Source organism: Crinia signifera, chromosome 2, assembly GCF_055691185.1.
Source record: "Crinia signifera chromosome 2, ASM5569118v1, whole genome shotgun sequence".
NCBI lineage: Eukaryota > Metazoa > Chordata > Amphibia > Anura > Myobatrachidae > Crinia > Crinia signifera.
The window spans coordinates 57412738-57433785 of record NC_139218.1 but is presented as its reverse complement, the minus strand read 5'-3'; the positions used below and the strand labels follow the sequence as shown (position 1 = coordinate 57433785).

The 21048-nt window shown below is 43.2% G+C and overlaps 1 protein-coding gene across 4 annotated transcripts in view; it reads right to left on the bottom strand.

Moving 5' to 3' along the window:
• MYO1C (myosin IC) overlaps positions 1-21048 on the bottom strand; it is a 141654-nt gene that overhangs the window by 30768 nt on the left and 89838 nt on the right. For all 4 annotated transcript variants that reach the window (XM_083172177.1, XM_083172179.1, XM_083172176.1 and 1 more), the window contains exons 12-24: positions 20902-21007; positions 20454-20534; positions 20245-20336; positions 18544-18638; positions 17584-17630; positions 17344-17424; positions 12856-12961; positions 9888-10005; positions 9663-9776; positions 9041-9117; positions 8167-8235; positions 7868-7952; positions 1695-1854 (exon numbers count right to left, since the gene is read on the bottom strand). In XM_083172177.1, coding sequence (XP_083028303.1) covers positions 1695-1854; positions 7868-7952; positions 8167-8235; positions 9041-9117; positions 9663-9776; positions 9888-10005; positions 12856-12961; positions 17344-17424; positions 17584-17630; positions 18544-18638; positions 20245-20336; positions 20454-20534; positions 20902-21007 — 1231 coding nt within the window. The remainder of the gene's footprint in view (positions 1-1694; positions 1855-7867; positions 7953-8166; positions 8236-9040; positions 9118-9662; positions 9777-9887; positions 10006-12855; positions 12962-17343; positions 17425-17583; positions 17631-18543; positions 18639-20244; positions 20337-20453; positions 20535-20901; positions 21008-21048) is intronic.

Genomic DNA, 21048 nt, shown 5'->3' with positions numbered 1-21048 from the left:
TTACCATATTAGTGCATCACTTCTCCTTCCAACCAGATATGAATCAGGCCCAAGGAGCCCAGATTGCCTGAACTGTCCTGGAGAATGTACTTTGCGCTTAGTAAGCTGAACATTTCCCCACTGTGTAAGTCACAGGTCCGCTTTACCATCACTGGATGTCCCGTAATGCTACCATAATAGTAAATGAATGTTTTAATAAATAGTTTGACACAATGAGAAGGGTTTAAGAGCTCAGTGTTTCCTCAGTTCACAGGACAGCTGTTTGCTCAGGGAAATCCAGATCTCCGCTCTTTCAGATTGCTGGATACTACCGTGTCATTAAAAACGCCACTTTCCATCTACAGTAAATGCTCCAGTTAGCTGCCGCCTATATGGTTAACGCCATGCTAGTCCGCTTTCTTAGAAACATTTTTTATATTTTATATTTAAATGCAAAAAAAACATTCATGCTGTAGTAAATATATTCGTGGTCAGACCGTTTAATATTGCCCTGTCTGACAGAACGTAAAGGATAATTGTACCCAGCAGGCAGGTCTCTCTATCTGCACAATCCTATTTTAAGACAAATAGTTCAACTAGTTACAACTTTATCCCATACATAGGCGCTGAAACCCATCAGAGTGTACAGTCTCATTACTGTACCTTCCATGCACAGATGCAGCCAGGGTGTGAGCTATAACCATATTCTATCTTCTACATAAAATCACGCACACATTACAGTTATGTTTTTGGAGCATATATTTATCGTACACATTTTGTTTGAGATCACCTGAAAAATCAGGATACCCTTAAAAAGTGAGTATCCCCTTTAAGTATTACAAGGGTTCTGCAGCCGATATCAAAGGTTACTGCTGCACTTTCCCTGTTTCCATCTCAATTGGTATGGGCTACATATTGCACAATTTACTGGGGGGGATTGTCCAGATCCCTCCCCAGTAACAGCCACTGAGGCATGCGCTGTCTAATAACACCACATGCACAGTAGGCACGCAGCATAAAGTATAGTGATTCCTAATGCGATCACTTTAGTGTACACATTGCTGGGATAGACTCCTGTTAGAGCGAATGGATGTGATTTTTAATACCTCTTGGAAGAAATTAATTTCTTATTGCCTGAATAGTAGCAATAACAACTTCTGTTAATAGAGTCTAAATCTCAAACTGTAAATGGGCCACTTGATGTTGCATTCTTTTTCTAATATAATATTATCTGCATAGAAAGCACGTACAGTGTAAAGGTTAGCATTACTGTCCCACATCAGTGATGTCATTCCAACCATGGCCCTGACTGTGTGAGGTTTGTATATTCTCCCTGTGCTTGTGTGGGTTTCCTCCCACATTCCAAAAGGTATAAGGGCCAGTTAATTGGTTCCCAACAAAACTAAACCGTGTGTGTGTGTGTGTGTGTGTGTGTACACATGTATTAGGGAACATAGATTGTAAGCAAGTATGGACCTTTTTAGGTATACAACACAAAGATAACCTCCCTGGACGATAGAACAGTTTGAGAAAGGAGGCATACTGAAACATAAGGAATTATTTTTTTAAACTCCTATGAAAACTAACCTTGTGAATATACCTATAGCACCATTCATAACATTTCAAAATAAACAATCAATCAAACAAATAAATAAATAGGAGAAAGTCTACATAGCATTCAGTTCATAACCAGCAGGCCTGGACCTTCTACTCACCTCTCTAAGGGATGGGGGTGGCACAGGCCAAGATTTGTCCAACACATTCTTTGGCATATTGCGGTGGAGGTTCATCAGGAATGAGTAGCGAATATAGTCCAGGAAGTACTCATTCTCCGGGCAGCGAGGATAATTGCGGTAAATAAAGCCTTTGATGAAGCTTAAGAAAAAAGAACACACAGAAAAAACTTAAAACTCCGACACAGATTTCTCTAAACCACAATTTACCGAGCGATACGCAATCGGCCACATTTCTACAATTTAACCCTTTGAGTGCCAAGTGAATATGGTGTGAAAATGGGCACGCAAACTCTGTATTCATCACAATGACCTGTAAGGTTTAGTTTATATAGGAGATATCATTTTTTTTACACAACATTTTTGTTTGAACTTATATAACAAATGTGAGTGCTGCCGACATTTTTAGCGGATATATTACACCCCTCTCACAGAGATGTTGGCACTCAAAGGATTAATGCAACACATTTTCAGACAATTTTGCTAGTTATACCAAAATCATTCACACTAAAAGATCCCAAGCCAGAATACTTCCTTTGTGTAGTGTTATTATAGTTACCAGTTGTATTTACTAATTACATTATCATTGTTCTCACTTCATATGACCTGCGTATTTAACAAAAAATCACAGAAGATTTAAAAGAATCTATGGGGGGAGCATTATTTACATAAATTTTATCTGCGGGGACTCATTTGATGTTATCTTCCCTAACATTCCTGCAATTGGTGAAACTCTTAAAGGCATAAAATAGGAGTCACTTCCTTTCATAGGAAGTTGAAGTTTTGCTTAAAACATTGTTACCAGCTGTAAATATAAACACATAAAAGGTCTTCTAAATGTTTAAAGCTCACCATTGTGAATTCCTGTCTACCTCAAGTTGATGTGCCCAAAAAACTGCAGCCAATGAAAATAACGGGCAAAAAAACAATTTGGAAAGATTTTTGAAAAGTTAATTTTTGTTAAAATAGGATGAGATGCACAAATTTAGACCTCAATGGCTGAAAGCGAGCCAGGTTTTTTGGACACAATTGATTCACGCGGTGGACAAAATATTTTTACTGTCACATTGCTGTTGTTTATGTGGAAAAAAATCAAGGACATTATGTGACTGGGGTTCTGGAACTGCAAAGCCTTGTTATAAATGTATGTTAGCTGGTTTCCCTAGTAGACTAGCTAGTATCTGCAGGAAAATGGGTGCCGGACCGGCAGGGGCGTAGCACCAAAATTTGCACCCCCCCGCCGGATAATTTCGGCGCCCCCCCCTCCCTAAATTTAGCGCTGCCCCCTGTTCTTACCATGCCTCCCCCGCCGCGTCTGTATTCCGCCGGGAGTCGGGACCGCATATCTACTAATCTGCGTCCCGGCGCCTGGCGTCAAATGTCCATTACAAAATAGCCGCCTCCTTACAGCAGACCTTACTGCCTCCTCTAGCATCTTAAAAAACGGTCTGCTCTAAGGAAGCGGCCATTTTGTAATGGACATTTGACTCAAGGAGCCAGGACGCAGATTAGTAGATATGCGGTCCCGACTCCCGGCGGAATACAGACGCGGCGGGGGAGACAGCGGCCGGGGCACAGCAAGGGGTGGAGGGCCGTGGCTGGTGCCAGCATCCGGCGCCCACGCAGCCCCCGCTCCCCCAAGCAGCAGCGGGGGCTGCCTCACGCTATCTACGCCACTGCGGACGGGGTCCCGACAGTCGGGGTCCCAACAGTCATTAACCCGACGTCGGGATCCCGACTGTTAAAACACCGCCGGCCGGGATCCCGACGGCCGTCGGCTATTTTCCCTCGTGGGGGTCCACGACCCTCATAGAGGGAGAATAGAATAGCGTAGCTCGCCACCGTGGCGAGCGCAGCGAGCCCTCAAGGGGCTTTGTTGCGCTGGCCACGCTGTCTGAGACCAGGCAGGATAATGACTGTCGGGATCCCGACTGTTGGTGAATCATCCCACACCCCAGGAAAATAATCACATGCATACTGTGGGGTGTATTCCATGACTTTTGCTCGCTGTTACCGCTCGCACGGTCAGTATTTAACTGACCCCTGCACGCGCCGTTCCCCAACGCTAGGTTTTTGTAGCGACGGTAAAAAGCGTGTGCGGCCGCTAAAACAGCGAAGCTCCAGGCTAAACGCAGCGGGCTCTCTGCATTAGCCACGAGCCTCGCTGTTTGGGGGAATCTTCGCCGTCCTCTGACAGCGACGATTCCCCCTTAACGTAGAATAGGGTGAGCGGCCGACGCGGGGGTTGAATGGCGAGGGTCGCTGGTTTTCAGTGATCCCCGCCGTTTAACCCCTTCGCCGGCCGCATTGAATACGGCCCTGAATGTTACTAAGCCACTTTCAGTTCTCTGCACATCCAAATACATGAATAAGGGAAGGGTCTTATACATATGCAATGATTCTACTGCATTACACTATTCATAAACAAGTCATGCACTGAAGTTCCCAAAACTCACAACGAAGATGACAGGAATATAATTAAGAGATAAAACTATAGCACGTACAAATTATGCCCTGCATTTAAAATCATGTAATATATGCTTAGATTGCCAGGGGGTTATTGGATTTCTCTGACCCAAATTGACTGTATGTCCTGGTCAGATCTCAGGGTTAAATCAGTTAATCTCACTTGATTACATGATACTTATGCAGACAATAATCTGGGAGCCCCATGCCGGAGTTTATTAGATAATTAAAAGAACGGATCCAATAGCGTTCCATGTAAACCATAAGAAATGCACGGCACTGCATTTTTTTTTATTTTTAAATAAAATGTGGATTAGCAGTTGAGGAGTTAAACAGCATCATTTACTTACTCCATTTAAACAGATACCATGAATCTGGATCCAAGATTATTCCTGGTGCATGTCAAGATATACTTAGATGTATTATATGTTATTATATAGCGCAATATTGGCCATATACATCAGTCCCTGCGGCAGTGGAGTCTACAATATATATTCCCTAACACATGTATAAACACATACACAACTATGGTCCATTTTTATTGGGAGCCAATTAACCTATCAATATATTTTTGGATTGTTGGAGGAAAACAGAGTGCACAGAGGAAACCGACGCAAGCACAAGGAGAACATACAAACTCCACACAGTTAGGGCTGTGGTGGGAATCACACTCACAACTTTAGTGCTGTGAGGCAGTAATGCTAACCAGTTTTGGAAAATCCCATTGTGACCCATACATCACAGAGGTTGGGATTTGTAATAAGGGACATTCCACAGAATGCAGTTGTTGTCTTAATAATGTGTCAGGTCTCGTTTGTGCAAATTCAATATCATTTTTATTGATGCATGTTAAATTTGATCAGATATCTTGAATTACTGGATGTGCAGTAGGTACCACTTTTAGTTATCACTGGGTGTGAACAATGTTTTAAAGTCATGAGGCCATTTGTAGTTATTATCTAATGACCACCAACCAATAACACTATTCTAAAGAAATACTAGAAGAGATAGCAGAAGAGAAGGGCACTAAATGTGCCTGACCTCCTCCATCTGGGCACCTAAAAAACTGTAATACCCCCAATGTCTCTCTCATGAATTTGCACACTGGTGAGAAAGGCCTCAGTTGGGAAGGGAGCTTATACAGTAGCTCAGCTGACCACAAAAATCAGCACAGATTAGGATTGGACTTCCAGTGAGACCAATGGCATTTCTTTTTTTTAAATAAAGTATTTTTATTCAACAGGTTGTAAATACAGGGCAGAGCATAATTTGAATTATGTACATGTGTAGATGTCGCTTGACAATCAGTATTACATGCTGGATTGCACATATTGTTAACATAAAATGCTGGTATATTGTATATTCATGTAAAGTACAATAAAAAGATATGGTGTCCCTGCTCTGTTCTGATTGGGTATCAGTAGTTCAATTTTTCTATTTACAAATTAAAACACATAAGAGAAAGAAAGAGAGAGAAAAAGAAAGAGCGTTTGCCATGCATTGAGTAAGTATAGCAAGAATTCCATCCCATGTAGGGTAGTACATTCTCGTCAGTTCACAAATTTAAACAGTGCTTATTGGTATACCGTGATTATCAGCACTCAGCCCTGGAGTATCACGGGTGTGAGGAGTGCGGGGATTCCAACCACCTATTCCAAATTTTTTCAAACTTAGGCAAAGTGCCCCGAGACATATAGACATATCTTTCATGTTGCACGGTGGTGTTGACTAGAGCCCTCCACTCTGCCAGTGTAGGCCCCGAGGTAGCCATCCAATGCCTGGCTATTATGACTTTGGCTAGGGAGCATAAATTAATCACATATTGACCCTCTACGTTAGTCAGAGGGGTATTTTCTTTGCTTCCCAAGATGCACAGTTTAGGTGTTAAAGTCTGCTCAGAGATCCCAGTGGATACAATCGTTGATTTGACAGCAACCCAAAAAGAACTAACCAGGGGGCAGTCCCAGAGGAGGTGCCATAGGTTCCCCTGTGAGGAATGACATTTTGGGCAGTCCGAGGAGGCTCGGCCACCGAATCTAACCAGAGTACATGGTGTTAAGTATGTTCTATGTAAGATAAATAACTGGACTTGCTGGAATCTTGCGGAAACTGTGGCGCGTCGTGGTAATGCCAGTGCCTCCTCCCATTCTTCCCCCTCAAAACTACCCATGTCTGCCTCCCACTTGGCTCTCAGGGAGGGTAGTGAATCCTTGTGCAGAAAAGATAGCATAAACGAGTAGGCTAAGGATATGGTTTTAACCTGCCCCAGATTAGCCAGGAATATTTTTGCTGGAGAGGATAGCAATACAGGGGGACTGTTGTTAAACTGTGTATTAAGAGCGTGACGCAACTGTAGATACCTGAAAAAATAGACCTGAGATAACCCATACTCCTCCTTCAGCTGCTAAAAAGATTTTAGTATATTCGCCTCGTATAGCTGCCCAATCGTCACCACCCCCCCAGACGACCACAATCTCCTGCCCGATAAACAGGTGAGCTCGGATAGTCTGATGGAATGCCAGAGGGGAGCCTCAGGATCTATAGCCGTGTATCCCATCAAGGATTGGGCTTCCTGCCAGATCCTAATGGCCTGAGTCACCAATGGGGGAGCACCTTCAGGAATCCTACCACCCAAGAGCAGTTGTGAGGGTGAGATAGTGGGGCAGACCTGATGTAGGAATGTAGCCGGAAGTGAAGCCTGGTCAGTGTCCTGCATCCAGTGCCTAAGATGTGAGAATTGGCTGGCATAGTAGTACAGCCTAAACTGAGGCAGGGCCAGACCCCCATCCGTCCTTGGCCTAGTGAGGGTACTGACACTAATTCTAGGACGCTTGTTCGCCCATATCAATGTAGATAATAAGCTGTTTAAATGTCTAAAGAAAGAAACCGGCACATACACCGGAGACTGAAGTAGGACGTATAATATCTTGGGCTGTAAGATCATTTTTATCAGGTTAACTCTACCCATGACATTTAGAGGCAGTTTAGTCCACACCAATGTTTTATCTTTAATAATAGACAATAGTGGCTGTAAATTCTTGGGTATAAAGTCTCGGCTGTCATTACTAATAATTATCCCCAGGTATTTGAATTGGGACACCCAACTAAGTGGGAGAGGGGCGCCTGTATCCAAGGGTGGGGGACCACGCAAGGGTATTATGGATGATTTGGACCAATTCATGGTGAGACCAGAGAATCCGCCAAATTCCTCCATCAGCTGTAAAGCAATTGGCATGGACAGCCTATAGTCTTTTAGGAAGAGGAGTAAATCATCAGCGTAGAGTGCCACTTTATCTGTCCTCTGTCCCAGTTGGAGTCCAACCATACCCTGGTGATTTCTAAGAATACAGGCAAGCGGTTCGATAGCTACAGCAAAGAGACCAGGGGAGAGAGGACACCCCTGCCTGGTACCCCTCCCCAAAGCAAAAGGAGGTGAGATATGATTATTGACAGAGATCCTGGCCATCGGGTGAAGGTACAGTAACTGTACCCACTTTAGGTATTACCAATGGCATTTCTTACTAAGCCACGCCCCCTACCGATCACAAGGAATCAGCACTGTTGGTATATGGGAGAATCTTTAGTACCACACAGGGACTACACTATGGAGAAATCGTAAACTCATCTTACTGGCCACGAATACATTTCAGTTGTACTTTGAATATTATGGAAAGTATTGAACTACTAACCGTCGTACAACATCCACTGCCCATTTCCTCTTGGCAGCTTTTCGACGACCCACTGTCCCACGCCACCAAGACTGGATGTGTATGGCTATAAAACATGAAGGTGGAGCATTAAGTTACAAAAAAACAAAGCAGGTGTTCATTGTGTTTTTTGTGTGCATTAAATCAAAAGGGTATTACATCTCAGTTATGGGCCACAGCCCTCTCCGGGCATAGCCTGCACCTCCCTGGCCCCAAAACAATGCCTACCCTGTGAAGCGCACCTTCAATGCGGGTCACATGATCATATGCGGCATACTCACCGGAATGTTTCAAGTGTAGGAATTTCTGGCGCTGATGGTAGCCTTTCCACCTGGCCTGGAGAAAGGTTGCTAAAACAAAAAATATACAGTTATCTTCTGATCTACACACAGAAGACAGAACACATTGTGTGATCAGCAGTACTTCTATACTTACAGAATAAAGCCCCGTACACACTAGAGCAGGCCTGGCCAACCTGTTGTAAAACAGCATGCCTTGCTAATGTGTTGCTATTAGAGAATGCCAATGTAATGCATGCTGGGATGTGTAGTTTCACAACAGCTGGAGAGCCACAGGTTGGCCAGGCCTGTAACTAGAGGATACTGTAATATATTGTATATATTGACTAGTGTTTACACTCAATATCGTTAACGATGTGGATAACGACTCCTCCCGTCTACCAAACATGCAGGTCAATTTTGCTATAGAGCCAAACGTCCTGCATGTGCAGACATCGTTAAATGTGTATACTCAAAATCGGCCACATGCGGCCAGTATTGTTAAAAACATCGGCCGTAGCCAGGGTCGCAGAGTGTGTATGGGGCATTAGATAACAAAATGGAAACAATTAAAAAAAAGTACAAACAAACCTCAAAACATAAAAGAGCAAACAGTGTGACACGATGCCGGGCTGGATGTGTTAAAAATCTACTACTAATTAATTAGCCAATGAAATTGAAATTGCCATTATAATGGCATGAAATTTAGGCATGCAGTGATTTTGATTCACAGAAAAATGAATGTGTCGACAAAGGTGTTCAAACCTCATGAAGCAGGAGAGCCAGTAGCCTACTTACCATGAAGTACAGCTTCCCCGATGCCATATGTACTATGCATAATTAACACAAACCTAAAGAATATGATCATTAAACTCACCTATGCTCTGCTTCCTCACTTCCAAGGCATCCTCTGTTGCAAAGAGCGTCTTGGGGAAGCGAATAAAAATCTTAGTCCTAGAAATAAATTAAAAGAGGTCATTGCAGAGACAGTTGGTTGCAATATACCAGACAGACTGCTTTCAATCATAATTTAAATATTGGGCTTGTCATGATGGGATACACACAGTGGGTATATCAGCGTTCCGAATAGAGACCCCGGCATTTTGATGGAGGAAATATCGACAGGGGTCAGGGTGGTACTCACCTTCCCACTGCCCCCATTGCTCCCCGCTGGTACCTCACCCCATTACCCTGCTGCCTAAACCGAATGACCCATCCCACAATCTAACCCTATCCCCCCCTTCTAAGTGCTTCACCCAACCTCCCCGCAGCCTAACTCTAAGTCCCCCCTCTAAGCCCCCCTTCCCTAGCCTAACCTGCCCCAGCATACTCAAGTTTGGCATCCCAACAGTCGGGAATCCTGCATCCTAATTGATGTTGGGATTTTGACATTGGTCTCCTGGAGGTAGTCGGGTTGCTAGCATCGGTATTGTGACGCCAGTATCCCGACCACCAGGATACTGAATACCCTCATGACAAGCCATAGTAGTGCAGCTTACCTGCCCATTTTATATTCCTCTGGCTTATATCCCAGGCTCTTCACTAGGACAGAAACACCATCCATCACCCGTCCGTCCCAGTTCGGCCAGGTATCCGGACAGAGAGATTTGTACCTGAAGATTACACCAAGACATGAATAAGTCCACACGATCTGAAACGCATATTGTGCACCTTGCCAAAGTTGTAAAATGCTCTTTACAAAGAAAAAATATCATTAAGATTACCGTTGTAAGAAGATCTCGTATTTTCGCCGGTAAGCAAATCCAGCACGACGTACTCGCACATTCTCAATAAGCCCCAAGTATTTCACCTGGTGCCTTATGAGAACCTCATCAAAACGAGCTACAAAATTAATACAAATATAAAATGGATTATCCTCATAACTGAAAAATAAGACTTTACATAATAGGACAGTCAATGATTGTGTACAATTATTGCCAAAAAACGGTCGGTACTTGTTTCCTAGCACGGCACCAGCGATTTTAATTGCAGGCATCGGGACCCCAAAAATCGCGTTGATCGCATTGCATGCAACCAAATCGCATGCGATGCGATCAATGGGATTTTTACATTGGAATCAATGAAAAATGGTCCCTGAGACCCAATTTTACATTGGGACCAATGTAAAATACACCCTAGACCTCAATTTTTATTGCATGAAATGCCCCCCCCATTGTTAAAGCCACCCCACTATTGACGCCAACCCGAAGCGTGGCGAGCGCAGCGCGCCCGCGAGGGGCGGCGGTACACGTCCTCCGACGTTTTCATACCCCCACTATCCACGTCGGCGTGGAGTTGACATTATAAAGTGTGGCGAGTGCAGCGAGCCACCAAGCCCGAAGCGTGGCGAGCGCCGCGCATTATTTCACAGGTATTACGCGTCCCCTCGCCACGCTTCGGGCTAGGTTTATAAGATCAACTCCACGCCGACGGATTGCCGGCAATAAAGGCTCAAAATAGACGGAAAATCAGGTCCATCGCATACCTTAAGTTAAGGTATGCGATGACCCACGACGGGCGCCGTGCTAGGAAACAAGTACCAAACGGTCCATATAAAAACATGCCTTTTCACATGGGCATATTGCAAGATTCGATGCTCATCTCTAGGATTTTGTCTAGAGCAGTGTTTTTCAACCACTGTGCCGTGGCACACTAGTGTGCCTTGAGCTGTTCTCAAGTGTTATTTAGAATCTCTGCTGCTGTCTATTTACTCTGCGGGCCAGTGGGAGGGGTGGGTGGGCGTTTATATATGATAATTAGGTGGGAGGGAGAGGGGGGGGGGAATAAGGGAGGGGGGTTAGTGAGTTTATGAGGGTGGGAAGATATTAAGGCTGTGAATGAATGCAAAATGAATACCCACACAATACACTGTTTGAAGGGGATTGTCCCCTCTATGGTTTAATAATGTTATATGAATGAATAGTAAATCATGAACTAAATCTCTGTTATAAAGAGAGGAATTTATACATCTCTATCCGTTTTTTTTTTTTTTTTTTTTTTTAGCTTAGTTTAATTTTTTATTTTTGTTTTTTATTTTTTATTTTTTATTTTTATTATTTTTTACTTTTATGAAATGTATTGTATGTATACACAGAATAGATATATGAAGCATAATCTTTTTATTTGTAATCAATAATTTATATTTGATGAACTGTTGATTCATCTATCGATCTACGTATTACTGTACTTTACCGGTGTCTATGTATATTCTCCCCATAAATATATGGCTGGAGTAGGCAGTCTATATAGATTGACCCAGTTTTATGCTAAACAACGCTTTTTGAAATCCATTGGATGAAATTGATTTATTGTCATATCTCGCTCTATTTATAAAGTGATTAAGTGATGTTTTAATATATTTTGCTTTCTTTTTAATTATAATTTATGTGTTATGTGTTAAATGTGAAACTCCCCATCACGAATGGACTGATTGGTGATTCAGATAAATGAATGATTTGTCTGTGGCATATATCTCCTATAAAACGGAGAACATACCCACCTGCCGAGACTCAAATGGAATACAAACAGATCCTGTTACCGTGGTAACCACGGGACTACAGGAAAATAAACACTGCGTAACAAAGGGTGGTTACGTGTGCCGTGCTATAGCCGCGATGACGCAGCCGGAAATGACGCGGCGCTGTCCAGCCGGGAGTAACGCGGCAATAAGGACTAAAACGAAACAGAGGCTTGACCCGCATGGCGGGCGCATGTGCAGAGCACGTTAATCCACCATAAAAGGCGGAAGTCACCTAACAGCACTATTCCACTCCTGAGGAAGCCGCTGACACAGTTATCGAGGCGGAGAAACGCGTAGAGGATAAAGGGGACATCTTCTTGGCCACAATTGGACACCAGCTTATTATTCTTTGATATGACCGTACAATAGGACTGCACCAACGGTCGGAGACAAGCATCGTGGTTCATACTAAAGCCTGAAGGAACACCCCATCCCTACCTCAATACTGGTGACAAACCTAAGTATATCATATATTTTTCCTTTTTTGCATATGCATAATAAAAATCAATCCTTAAGCTGAAATCAATCTAAGCTTTGGATATATAACTAACAAAACGCTTGCATGCATGCAGTAAATTACTAACCAGTTTTTGGTTGAGATGGGAATGAACTAACAATTCTATATGTGTTGTGAGTCTTGTTTGTCTATTGTGGCCATGAAATTGTATATCTTTTAAATATATATTTTTTAATAAACTACATTTATATTCAGCACAGCGCTGTACCATATTTCTTTTTGTCTTCGCTTTGTTCTCAAGTGTGCCCCCAGATCTAGAGATGCCCAAACCAGTTTACAGCCACCACCAGTTCAACTGTTATTTACTGGTCTCTTCTTTTCATGTAAAGGACCAATGTATTTTATTTTGTACCTGTGGGGATAGTGTGATTTATTTTTTATATGGGAGTCAATATGTTTTTTTTTTTCTTGTGGGGGCCTATGTGTTTTTCCCTGTGGGGATCTCATGGTGTGCCTTGGCAATTTTAAAAACTTATTAAGTGTGCCGCAAGGTAAGGAGGTTTAAAATCACTGGCCTAGAGCAACCAGGTTTATAATTATTTGTTACCAAGGAAAACCTTGCAAGGTTCTAGAATAGCACCTGAAGCATGCAAGGACATGTTAGGAGGGTGGGTCCTGAGCTTAGCAAGCCAAAATGGTAACGCATGAGGCTTACCTGCCTGTTTGGCATCATTAGGCTTAATGCAACGCACATAGGAAGGCTCCTTGGTTACAAGAATCTCCATCAGCTTTGCTAAACTGTTTTTAAATTGAGTCGCTGCCTAAAAAAAAAAGTAGGAAGAGACGCAGCACTTAATATGGTATTAAAAAAGGCATAAGACATAGAAAATTGCAGTAGTATAATAATATCTTACGACTGAGCATGATGTATAAAAGATAAGTCCTATGTACACTTTTATAAACAAAGACCTTAATAAAATTGCATCACATCATGAAAATTTATATGGTACTTGTGTAGTTTGGCGGCTCCCATCGCATCGCATACCATAAGGCATACGATGGTATGCGATGCGATATTGCGCGATATTGTACAATGCCATACAATTTTAAAATTGTATGACATTGTATATGCCATACAATGCGATGCGATGCGATTAAACATTGTATAAGCACCCTAATGGGTGCTTACAATGTTAAATGCACCCCCCCGCCACCCCCCCCACTATAAACGTGAACCCGAAGCGTGGCGAGCGCAGCGAGCCCGCGTCCCCCGACCTTTTCATACCCCCACTATCCACATCGGCGTGGAGTTGAGAATAGAAAGTGTGGCGAGCGCAGCGAGGGGACGCGGATACCTGTGAAGGCCGCGAGGGGACTCCGATACCTGTGAAGGTATCCACGTGCGCTCGCCACGCTTCGGGCTCGGTGGCTCGCCACACTTTCTATTCTCAACTCCACACCGACGTGGATAGTGGGGGTATGAAAAGGTCGGAGGACACGTACCGCTGCGCTCGCCACGATTCGGGTTGACGTTTATAGTGGGGGGGTGGCGTGGGGGTGCATTTAACATTGTAAGCACCCATTACGGTGCTTAAAAGCACCCTTTAGGGTGGTTAAATAATCTTTCATCGTATAGGGGGCAAAAATTGCGTCGCATCGCATGCCATCGGGTGCATGGCATGCGATGCGATTAAAACATTGCACGATGGAAATCGGGGGCGCCGCCAAAATACACAAGTACCATTTATATTAATAGCTGAAATCACAACGAAATTAGACATCATTAAGCCTGCCCCCAATTTGTGGGTCTTTGAGGAGGGGGCAGGACTAAATGACACGGTTTGCCTCTTTAGCCCTGCCCCCTCCCCTGTAAAGCCGCAAATAGTGGAACATTAATGCTGCCATGAGGGAGATCTGGGGGGGTATCCGATTTTCTGAAGCCTCCCAGCCATTCCGGAAGGGTAGGCAACCTTTGGATAAGGGAGTAATTCCAAACTTGCACATCTCTAATATTTATAAAAGCCTATGTATGCAATAAATGGGTTGTAATAACCTGCATCAATCAGTACCTTTGGAACGGTGGCTTACCAATTCATGGGTGAGCTGGTACATTATTAATTGGTGGCAATTTTCATTCATATTTCTTTACAATGCATTGTGTGGAGTTTATATAAAGATTACTGGAACACCTGTGATTGTGAGCCCTCGTTCTCCACCCCCAGAACTATGTCAATTGCCCATCCTCCACTAGCATCTTTGATACTGTGTTACTCCACATGTTGGCTACAGGATCATTCGATTGTGATTTAGGAAGCCACGTCTAATCATTACTCCTTTTTGCACCAACACAACCTGTGTCAACATTTGTAGGTAAAATGTCTTGGAACTGAAATGCATTAAAAAGTCACAATACAGATTTTATGGTAATTAGCTCTCACAATAGCCTCCTGCATGTGTCAACAGTCAAGTGCTTATGTGATACGGAAGGACTCTCGGAAACTCGGTTATGCATGTGTGAGTTCTCTTAAAAAAGGGCCAGATGTTTCAGAAAGGATTGCGCATAGGCGGGAAAAGCAATAAAAAAGCTCAGTTTAGTGGTGCCCATAATGCTTTGACATTATCGCTGGCTCTGGCAGCTGCAGTATTTAAAGATGCCAAAGTGCTGTTCGAGAAAGCCCAGATCTCTACATGGGCTGCTCTTTACATTTATTTAGAGTTGAAGACATAACCACTTAAAAATGCTCATGCAGTGTTCATCTCGCGAACATTCAGGGATATTACCAGGCTTGCCTTCTGAGTAGAGTATTGAATTGGTCGAGGATAACACCATTAATCAGTGGGTACAAATAGAAAGTCACGCCTTGCCCTCTCCCATTAATGTTGTTCCATGGCTTTTTCACCTCCCTAGTTCTACACACCCCACAGTTGGCCCAACCCTGGCATGCTGGAAAGTTGTTTGGAAACTTCCCTCTGTCTCCTCGCTCTCATCCCCTTATATGGCTTTCCTTTATGACAAAAACGTTTTCCCCCAGGTTCTGAGGCCACAATTTTCGTCCATGGTACAGCCAGAGTCTCTTTCGCATAGGGCAGTTGATGAGTGAGAAGGGAGTCATTCTTTTTGTGAATCTGCGGAGGTAATGGAATTTGCCGGCGAGTGACCTTTCGGTGCTAACTACAAGTTCGCCATTTCATGCTTTTACTTATCGGTCCTCCACTCTAACTCCTTTTGAACTACTTTGTGCGTCTACAGACCCGCCTTCCCATCCTATAGACAAAGATGTATAATTTCTTGTTAGAGGATACTAGTAAGAATATCCCCTGTTTTACTAAACAGTGGAATAAGGACATGATTTAACGACTGCTAAATGGGAAAACATTTGCAGCTTGCACATGCTTGCTCCCCCAGCATGCTAGTGGCAGAAACGCAATATAAACTATTGTAGGGTACACACCAGGACGACCTGCTCACGATGCACATCGTGAGCGGGTCGTCAGTGTCTCGTCCGACCCGCTCACGATGACGCGGGAGGGCACGACCCGCTCACGATGTGCACCGTGAGCGGGTCCGATCCGATGGCGACCCGCACCCGGTTGTATGGTCGTCATTGAGATCCTACCTGCAGCAGGTAGGATCTCAATAACGACCGACCCGCGGGACCGCGCATCGGATCGGAATCGCTCCACACCAGCTCAGAAAAGGGCCCAATCAGCACACAATCTGCATCCAATTGATCGGAATCGGATCTAGATTGTGCTGATCGGGCCCTAGTCGTCCTGGTGTGTACCCAGCATAAGACGCAGTGGTATTGATGCCCTGAGGTTATATCTAAAATGGGTCTGGGTTTATCTAATGTTGTTGGCGCTGTTCCTTGGGCCTGGGGAACTCTTTCCATATTTGGTGGGATTGTCCCTCCTTACAACCTTACTGGAATAGTATCATCTCTATATACGCTAAGATACTAGGTGAAGCAGTCCCTTCAGATCCCCTGTTTTGGCGGTTTCATTAGGAGTCTGGTTCTGGTCCAAGATATAAGAAATCCCTCTTATGCCGCCTGAACAGTGCAGCGAAGGCAGTCATTGCAGTGCGCTGGTGATCTTCCTCTCCTCCAACGGTCAAAGATTGGTTCCATAGGTTGGATCTATATATGGAAGATATAGTGTCTTCTGCTGAAGACAGTTATGACTCCTTTAGTGTTACCTGGACTTCAAGAATTCCCCAGATATGGGACTCTACTGGAATCTATCCCACCCCCACTATCTTAGCTACACTTTGCTCTGAATGCTATATTCATTGGATTTGTTATACATACACCCAAGATGATATATGCTCACACGTTTCTATATGGTCGGTCTGTTTTTATGGATATATATTGGATCTGACCCTCCCCTCCCTAGTCCCTTCCTCACTACCTCTTCTTATTTCCTTCTATTTCTCTATACCTCTTCTTTTCTTTTTTTTCTTCTCCTTTTCTTTTTTTTTTTGTTTCAATATGTGTTGGATGATATGACAATGTGGATGGTGTTATTTTGTTGTAGTGCATATTTGTTCATTATGTCCTAATTTTTTTTCAATAAACATATTTTGCTCTAAAGACGCTCAAGCAGAAAAAGGGGTTATCGCCACCCAACTCACTTGCCCCTTAAGTTGCCCACACAAGGATAGATTTAATTTACAATCCAAACTTACACAATTTATCTTGAAATCCAGAACACTCCTGTCCAAACAATGTCATGCACATACACAGAATGATCGAGTAAACGATCAGAGCGTTAGATGGGCCATTTAATGACTGCAAACCATATACCACATCGTTCATCATGCCAACACACAAAACTATGTGCCCAAATCACGCAAGACGGGTTCGCCCATCTTTCCACCTGCTTAAGGGTTTTATAGAATGGAAAAGGGGATTGGGAAATCTGCACAGGTTGGTGCTTTAGCACCTGTAGAAGGCCCCAAATGAGGGAAGGGATCATCAGGCTCGAACCACTGGTGGGCACCCGCATTGGATGGTGATCATGCCCACACATAGAAAGTTTTAAATGATTAGTCGTTCTGGTCAAAAACAGTCACATTTTTAAAGACTCTTAACGTATGTGACTTCCTACTCTTTGTGAATTTCTTTACTGGCCCTAATGAATCACCTCTGCCCTTTATCCCTCACTTTCCCCATGCCCTCCAATCCAAAGATATTGATAATACCGTTTCTGGTCTTTTCTTGTCTGTCAGTTCGGATCTATCGAAGCACTGATGAACAATTGGATTTCCAGAGTCGCACATAACCTGCAGACGAGTGAAGAACAGGTAATAAAATAGTTGCTAAGTGGTAAGTCTAAAAAAAATAATAACAGAACCTCTACGTCCATTTAAACATAAAACATCAGACTACAGAACATGAATATAAGCCATTTACTTTAGAAACAGCCCCAGCCCTTCACTCACTTCTTTCAGATTGCGAAACAGCAGATCATTGTTTTTATCCAAAAATCCTGTAAATATTAAAAAGATCATTATTGCAGAAACATTGCGTTACATCTAATGACATGTAAAAGACATTATTAATAAAGGGTTACTGAAAGATTATAGGGGGGAGATGGATCGAGCAATGAAAACAGTGAAGTTCTCATACCGACCAATCAGCTCTGAAGAGTCATTTATAAAGCGCTCTATAAAATAAATAGCAGCTGATTGGTTGCCATGGCCAACTTTCCCCTGATCCTTTATCTACTGGTCCACTTCTCCACTGCTTGATTCCTCCGTTACACAATCTGGTACAAATATGGCTTCACTTTTTAAATGCCACGGAGCACATTACTCCAATTGTACAAAGGAACTAGCTGCGCTATAAAGTATAAGAAACTATGAATAACTAAATAATATTACTGGCCAAAGTAAAAGACCTAGTACAATCTGCAAGTAATCCTGTTTGTATGACAAGTCTCTAGACAGAAGTGGGCGAGACCAATGAACATGTATTGTCGTGTCATCATTATGATATTGGCTGTTCCCTAAAATAATGCTTGGTTTAAGCCTCTCTCCCTTGTTGCACAATACAAGTAATTTGCAATACTTAATTGTCCCTTTTTTCCTCATATCCAGCCAAAGCAGACTGCCATACTAGCAACACTGCACAAACTGAACTTGAGGATCTCCAAGTGTTTTATGGGAATGCTGGTACCCTGTGCCACCAAAACATTTCTGCGCTGCCATCACATGCTCTCACATTAAAGACCTGTTACACACAATATAGCAGTGTTTCCTACTTCCAGTTCTCCACAACCCCTAGCAGTTCATGTTTTACAGATCTCCTAGCAAGTACACAGGAGTACTCATTACTGGCTGACAAAGTTTGAAAAATCCACAGGTGGCGATAATAATTTCACTTGTTATAGATATAATCACCTATTACAGTGTAGTTCACGTCTCCAGCATAGTGTTGCAGGCGAAACTCGTCTCTTCCAAGAGATTTCCTGGTTTTCTGATCTCCTAGTTTGTGACTAGGAAACAAAAAAAATAATTTCAAATGAATATCCACATAGCTCTTCCAGTCTATGATACACAATGAAATGACGGTTCTCCTCCAAAAGCACAAGGAGTGAAGCATACTGGAATCTGACTTTGTAGCTCAGGGATTTTTCAAATAAAAACTTCTCCCTGTTAAGATTCTTAAACCTTTTGAAATCTTTTAAAAAGGGATAAGAAAGTAAAGGTAATCTCACAGATTGACAATACTGGCTTCTCAAAGACCAACCTAAAAGCCATGTACACACGGATCGATTTGACCAGGTGAATTTGACTAGATAGTTAAAATCATCTAGAAGGTCAACCAAAATTGCACTGTGTGTACACTGCGGGGGCGATAGCGATGTGCATCCCTGTGGCGTGGCTATCGCCTGGCGATTTAGACAGTGCAGGCAAATCAATTTGGACTAGCCGCATGTCTGTGTGTATTTGGCCTGTGGCCAAGTACACACAGTCAAAATCGCTCAGTGCACTCAGCAGCCTGCCCGTTTGTACATCCCTTAACCCTTTCAGTGCCAACATCTTTATGAGAGATGTGCAAAATATCCGCTATAAATGCCAGGGTCACTCACATTTGTTCTATAAATTCAAATAAAACATGTAAAAACAGATGATGAATAAAAAGGTTTGCTTGTCAATTTTCACGGCACTCAAAGGGTTAAAGCCCTGTAGACAGTGAGCAAAAATAGAGCAATATTGCTTATTATATCTCCCAGTGTGTATGCACCCGCCGGTGGACAATGCGCGCTTCCACAGGTCATTAACAACCCCCTGCTGTCGTCCGTGCATGTACAGATGAGCTAGCGGATGGTTAACAATCGCCATCCCGCATTGGCAAGTGTATTTGCGCTTGCTGATGCTGGCACCCTGCCGGGTCCCTGCGGCCGACGGTATCGTACTGCGTGCACACACCTTGGATGTTTTGTAAACAGCGTTCCTACAACCCAAACAAGCCACAGCATTTAAAAAGATATAAAAAACCTGTTTTTGGTACGCATATGAAAAAAATAAACAATATTACACAAGCAGCATTCTGTAAGCACACAATTGCTTAACTACTTTTAGGAAAGCCCACCAGAATAGGCAGACTTGTATGCCTGCATTTGAGACTAGGCCCCGGCCTTGTCAGGGTTCCATGGAACAGGAGCGGGGGAGACAGAAGCGCTGCAGGGGTGCCTGCCTGGTACCTCTGGGAGGGTAGTGGCAGCATCAGCAGGAGGAGAGGCCAGGAGTAACAGTGCAGCCGGGAGCGGTCAGCTGTGACAGGACACTGCTGCCTGCGCAGTGTGATGGTCAGAGGTCATGCTGCCCAGGTCACACGCCAGGGTCGTGAACAGGCGGGCAGCTTCTGAGTGTGGTGCTCAGAAGCTACCCGGCATTAGACTGCGCATGCGCAGTCTAATCCCGAAACCCCGGGATTGGATACTCCAAGCCCATGATTGAAATCGCGGACATTTTGGGGCCAAATCCCGAGATCCAGACGATCCCAGGTTTGGCCACCCTAGTTATAATCATACAAGAAATATAACTATGTAGATTAACATAACTGTAAATGTTTGCCAATGTATTTTCTATACTCACGTAACAAAATGTGGGTGGTTTTTCACAGTGTCTTCCAACTTTTCAAGGAATGTCATATCTGTGGCTTCTCCAGGGCGCAAGCATTCCTCATCCTAAGGAGAAGGTAGCAGAACATATTAAGACAATCACCAATGGCAACAGAGCCAAATCTACTTACAGAGCATCCTGGTTGCCGTGAAAGTGAGAGGACGACATTATTAGAGACTTACTAGAATTGAAATGATGCCTTTGAACTTTTCTTCCACCAGATCGCAGATTATTTTGTTATTAAAATACTGGACAGGCTCCCACTGTAAAATGTACAGAGAAAAGACAAATCAATATCGGGAACATACTCAAATTACAATTTCATACTTAATATTGACAAGGCAAGAAGCCCTGCACCTCATGTGCGCTGATCCTTTGACTCATTTGTTCCCCAAATCCAAGATGTCTCCAAATCTTGTTACTGAAACATCTCCAGAATATCCACTATGCTAAATTAGCTACAATAGTGGTAGAATACTGACACAATGGAGCATTGCTTGGTAATGTCATTCAGAAATATATTTCCCATGTTCCCACTGAGCCATCTTTGACAAGTTAGCATCTAGTATTTATCCGTATTGGTATTGAATGTCTTCGCCATGCCCGATTAACAGATGAACTGATACTTACTGCAATCCCCTCTGATTCATACTCTTCTTGTTCAGACTTCAGCGTCAGCTCAATAAACAATTGCTGCAGTTTCTCATTGCAATAATTAATGCAAAATTGCTCAAAGCTAAAAAAAAAATCATAAAAAAAAATACAAATAAATTACGG